General features: G+C 33.5%; 1 protein-coding gene across 1 annotated transcript; it reads left to right on the plus strand.

The window, feature by feature from the left end:
- Window positions 1-2,484: 2,484 nt before the first annotated feature.
- On the plus strand, window positions 2,485-5,160 carry LOC130450408 (endocuticle structural glycoprotein SgAbd-1-like). The gene is made up of 3 exons (XM_056788781.1): window positions 2,485-2,496; window positions 3,602-3,744; window positions 4,875-5,160. The coding sequence occupies exons 1-3, from the start codon at window positions 2,485-2,487 to the stop codon at window positions 5,158-5,160; spliced, it is 441 nt and encodes a 146-aa protein (XP_056644759.1).
- The last annotated feature ends 874 nt before the right edge of the window (window positions 5,161-6,034 follow it).

The raw sequence follows: 6,034 nt of genomic DNA on the forward strand, positions 1-6,034 counted from the left end.
AAAAATATTTTGAATCGCGGATAATTCCCAAACTATGAGGATTTTGACACAAACTGCCGGGTTAAAAAATGTGAAGCACAACATTGTGTACAAAAAAGGTTCCAATTCTTTCCTAACCTCAAAATTTCCATTATAAATTTTGTTTAAACGCTCAAAAATATTTTGAATCGCGGATAACTCGAAAACTATGAGGATTTTGACACAAACTGCCGGGTTAAAAAATGTGAAGCACAACATTGTGTACAAAAAAGGTTTCAATTCTTTCCTAACCTCAAAATTTCCGTTATAAAAATTGGTTAAACGCCCAAAAATATTTTGAATCGCGGATAACTCGAAAACTATGAGGATTTTGACACAAACTGCCGGGTTAAAAAATGTGAAGCACAACATTGTGTACAAAAAAGGTTTCAATTCTTTCCTAACCTCAAAATTTCCGTTATAAAAATTGGTTAAACGCCCAAAAATATTTTGAATCGCGGATAACTCGAAAACTATGAGGATTTTGACACAAACTGCCGGGTTAAAAAATGTGAAGCACAACATTGTGTACAAAAAAGGTTTCAATTCTTTCCTAACCTCAAAATTTCCGTTATAAAAATTGGTTAAACGCCCAAAAATATTTTGAATCGCGGATAACTCGAAAACTATGAGGATTTTGACACAAACTGCCGGGTTAAAAAATGTGAAGCACAACATTGTGTACAAAAAAGGTTTCAATTCTTTCCTAACCTCAAAATTTCCGTTATAAAACTTGTTTAAGCGCTCAAAAATATTTTGAATCGCGGATAACTCGAAAACTATGAGGATTTTGACACAAACTGCCGGGTTAAAAAATGTGAAGCACAACATTGTGTACAAAAAAGGTTTCAATTCTTTCCTAACCTCAAAATTTCCGTTATAAAAATTGGTTAAACGCCCAAAAATATTTTGAATCGCGGATAACTCGAAAACTATGAGGATTTTGACACAAACTGCCGGGTTAAAAAATGTGAAGCACAACATTGTGTACAAAAAAGGTTTCAATTCTTTCCTAACCTCAAAATTTCCGTTATAAAAATTGGTTAAACGCCCAAAAATATTTTGAATCGCGGATAACTCGAAAACTATGAGGATTTTGACACAAACTGCCGGGTCAAAAAATGTGGAGCACAACATTGTGTACAAAAAAGGTTTCAATTCTTTCCTAACCTCAAAATTTCCATTATAAAACTTGTTTAAGCGCTCAAAAATATTTTGAATCGCGGATAACTCGAATACTATGAGGATTTTGATACAAACTGCCGGGTCAAAAAATGTGAAGCACAACATTGTGTACAAAAAAGGTTTCAATTCTTTCCTAACCTCAAAATTTCCATTATAAAACTTGTTTAAATGCTCAAAAATATTTTGAATCGCGGATAATTCCCAAACTATGAGGATTTTGACACAAACTGCCGGGTTAAAAAATGTGAAGCACAACATTGTGTACAAAAAAGGTTTCAATTCTTTCCTAACCTCAAAATTTCCATTATAAAACTTGTTTAAATGCTCAAAAATATTTTGAATCGCGGATAATTCCCAAACTATGAGGATTTTGACACAAACTGCCGGGTTAAAAAATGTGAAGCACAACATTGTGTACAAAAAAGGTTCCAATTCTTTCCTAACCTCAAAATTTCCATTATAAATTTTGTTTAAACACTCAAAAATATTTTGAATCGCGGATAACTCGAAAACTATGAGGATTTTGACACAAACTGCCGGGTTAAAAAATGTGAAGCACAACATTGTGCACAAAAAAGGTTTCAATTCTTTCCTAACCTCAAAATTTCCATTATAAAACTTGTTTAAACGCTCAAAAATATTTTGAATCGCGGATAACTCGAAAACTATGAGGATTTTGACACAAACTGCCGGGTCAAAAAATGTGGAGCACAACATTGTGTACAAAAAAGGTTTCAATTCTTTCCTAACCTCAAACTTTCCATTATAAAACTTGTTTAAACGCTCAAAAATATTTTGAGTCGGGGATAATTCCCAAACTATGAGGATTTTGACACAAACTGCCGGGTCAAAAAATGTGGAGCACAACATTGTGTACAAAAAAGGTTTCAATTCTTTCCTAACCTCAAACTTTCCATTATAAAACTTGTTTAAACGCTCAAAAATATTTTGAATCGGGGATAATTCCCAAACTATGAGGATTTTGACACAAACTGCCGGGTCAAAAAATGTGGAGCACAACAATTTATAAAAAAAGGTTTCAACTCTTTCCTATCTCAAAATTTCAAAAATCTTTTATCGATGTATTTTAACATCAATTTTGAGGGACAACCATCGACGTATGTAAGTGATAGTTAATTATATGGTATACATATAAGAGATTTATATCTGCAAAGAACTTTAAGGATGGTAACTGCTCTTTGTTAATGTTATGCAACTCCTATAAATGCCATTGTACTTTTCATCGGGCATTAGTGTCGTTGTGAACTACTAACACGTAATATGAAAACATTGGTAAGTTGATGTTACATAAAAATCTGGTTATAACTCTAAAATAAATATTAAAAGTTTATCTAATTTTATTACAATGAAATAAAAATCAATTAATATAATTGATTATAATAATTATGATAATAATAATAAAAAAATTATCATTATTATTCGAAAGATTAATGATTACTCAGTTTAGAATCAATTCCGGATACAAACTATCAAAAGGTTTAGGCTAAATTGACATAGTAAACTGTGCAGCACTGTGCGGCAAGTATTCAATATTACAGTCTTCTGAATTTATTCAAAAAATGTAATTAAAGAAAATTAATTTTGATATTAAGCGTCATTTTCACTAATATCAAAAAACAAACAATTTGTTTTTATACTTCTCTGTACATTTGTGCCTAACTTTAGTCGTGCGAAGAAGTCCAACGAATTAACTAAATAAATAACAACATACCAAATTATTTTGTAAAAACTGTGGAGTTCCGGTAGTCAGTCGTGTATTTCCCGCGCTGTTCAAAAATTTAATGAACCTAACCTAAAAATTCTTTATGTAGTAGGTTGTAGCTTCTTTTATGCTAATGCTTTGATTAAATGAGTTGTTGAAAACAATTAATTTTGTAATCCCCCTGAAGAAAACTACTAGAAATTTCACTAATTAGTCTGAGTTTTTACTAATATGCTAGTCCCAGTATAGGTCCAGATTTGGGCCAATTATGTACAACTCTGACCCTAGCTTGGAAGCCGTTATTGGCCCAGACTTGGTGGGACTCTGGGATGATGTCTTTCACTTGGTTTGCAAGTCTGGACCAGACCAAGAAATGATACTAATTCTTATTGCTTTTTATGCATAACAGAATTTAATTCATAAAAAAATATTACTTCTAATGTAGCCCGGTTGACAACAGGATGGCCGAGGTCGGGTTACCCAGAGTTCAGCCAGACTTGGGCCATTATTGGTTTGCTAAGGCCTGGTTTTCCAGCATTGGCGCAAGCTTAGACCCGTTGTCTAAGTCTGGGGGCTCCTGCATGGGTATTTATTCGCTCTAACGACAATATATTGTATTATGCCGACAATATTTCCATGATCGATAACAGAATATTTCTCTAATATTATTTCTAGATTTTTTTGGGAATTTATGTTTACTGCGTGGTTGCACAAGGAGGAAATAGACGCATTCCAAATTCGGGACAAAATCCGGAAGGTAATGCACGGATTATTAGTGGAGCTTCCGAAGTGAATCTTGATGGAACTTATCAATGGAGGTAAAAATATCAGTTTTTTTTAAATATTCTCATTATTACATGATTCTTGCAGCCGTAATACGAGGATGATCCCAAAAGTAACTGACTAAACACAAAAATTTCTCTCCTTTTAGCTCCAATCACTTCACCTAGCGATTTTTAACAATTCCTATTCCCTTTTTATGATAAGAATCGTCAAGGTCCTAAAAAAGCCGTGTGAGAGCTGGTACATTGTTGATTAAACAAAACTTGCTTCTTAGCCATTTTTGGTTGATTTTTTTCAAGATAGTCAAAGGAAATTATCCCACAAGGATCCCAAAAAACCAACGCCATGACCTTTCCTGCCGATAGAACTGTCTTTGCAATCTTCGGAGCCGGTTCTCCCTTTTCAGTCCATCCAAACACTCGATGGAAACATCTCACGACGTTGTCTCTGGTCCATTATGAGCAAACGATGCAACCATCTTGCGAAGAGCTTTCTCATGTCTAAATTTTCAGTTAATATGCAATGTAGCGCACTTTTTGAAATCCCTACTAGGTCTGCTAGCTCGAGCACTTTCAGTTAAAGATGATCCAGTACCGTTTTCTTCTTTTCTTTATTTGTAAAACAAACAGGACAGGAAATATGTAATATATTACACAATAATCAACACTATCCCTCGTAAATCTAGATCTAGATCGTAGATTTTAACGTTAAAAAACGTAAAAACGAAGGTTCTGTGTGGCATTAGAAACAGCCGGATATCAAACGACTCGTTCAATTAAGTACACAATATATTCATAAATAAGGGGGTTGATTTTAATATTGATTTCAATGGGCTATAATATAAATACACTCGGAATAATTTTAACTTAGTTTTCTGTAAATTTTTCCAGAGAAAATATAGTAGGAAAAACCTGAAAGGGGAGGATACGATGTTGCCATTTTCTCTATCAAAACGTGAACAAGGGAGATGTGAAACATGAATAAGAAATAAAGTTTTTGATATCCTATATTTGAGAATAGTAGCCTTCCATATATATATATACAGATAGTCCTTTATTTTTCGTATAAATTTCATTTATTTTTATATATTAGTCTCCAGATATTCGTGGACTTGAATTTAACAAAATCTTACGGTACCTTTCCCATTTTCTGAGGTCTATTTTAGTTTCCAGTCCGACAACGGTATATCGGCTCAAGAAGTGGGACAAATAAAAAATGCCAACTCCCAAGATCCCGCCGAAGAAGCTCAGGGAAATTTCCAGTACACAGCTCCTGATGGTTCACCTATCCAATTATCATATGTTGCAAACGAGAATGGGTTCCAGCCGAGGGGTGATCATCTTCCCGTCCCACCGCCGATACCAATAGAAATTCAAAAAGCTCTAGAATGGAACGCAGCGCATCCCGAAGAGGATGATGATGGCAGCGGAAAGCCCAGAAGACTTCGATAAAATACATTTGCAACAATCCCTATCATTTTAACTCAAATTTCGAGGTTTATTATTGTGATATACGCAGTTTCTTTGTAATATAGAATTATTTTTATCACTTAAGTGTTTTGTGATTTGAAAAAGTACCCGTTCCTCGATTTAGATCCTCTTCAAACGTTGAACAAAAAGCTATTCGTTTTATCTGTAAATATATTTCACGAATATAAAAAAAAATTAATTGATTCTGATGATTTACAAACCACAGGATCATTTATTATAATTCATACTCATATTGTTGAAATTTATTATTAATACCCATTGAAACTTATCGTGATATTGATATTTATAAAGAGAGATTCACATGGTGCAAGAAATTGCATGGAAAATATTCCATAGATGAAATTCCAATGTGAAATTTTGGAAATTTTGATATCTGCTGGTTAGTTGTTAATCGAAAAGTAATTAAATTTCTCCCTATTGCAGCTTGCACGCAATACAACTAGCAACAAATGCATAATGTTGCAAGTGCAAGATTTTGCCTCAAACAATGAGCTCAACTTCATCTGTGTATCATTTTTATCAAGAAATACGCCTTATATTGTGTTGCACGTTAAATTGAATCATGCCAAGCGGCCTTAAACTATACAGGATGTCCCACGACGAGTTAAAACTAAAACTGTATATGGCATAATACTTATAGTAAAATCATGAATATTACTACGTTTGGGTTTTCGAATACGATCTTTTTAATTAAAACTAGCTTTTACCCGCGGCTTCGCTCGCATCGAATCCATTAAATAAGTATCAGAAATCATTATAATAGAACGAACTCTGTAGCTATATTAGAACCTGAGATATAGATCTTTGAATGTAGAAAAATTGCCAAAAACCTACA

This window comes from Diorhabda sublineata, chromosome 11 (assembly GCF_026230105.1).
Source record: "Diorhabda sublineata isolate icDioSubl1.1 chromosome 11, icDioSubl1.1, whole genome shotgun sequence".
Taxonomy (NCBI): domain Eukaryota; kingdom Metazoa; phylum Arthropoda; class Insecta; order Coleoptera; family Chrysomelidae; genus Diorhabda; species Diorhabda sublineata.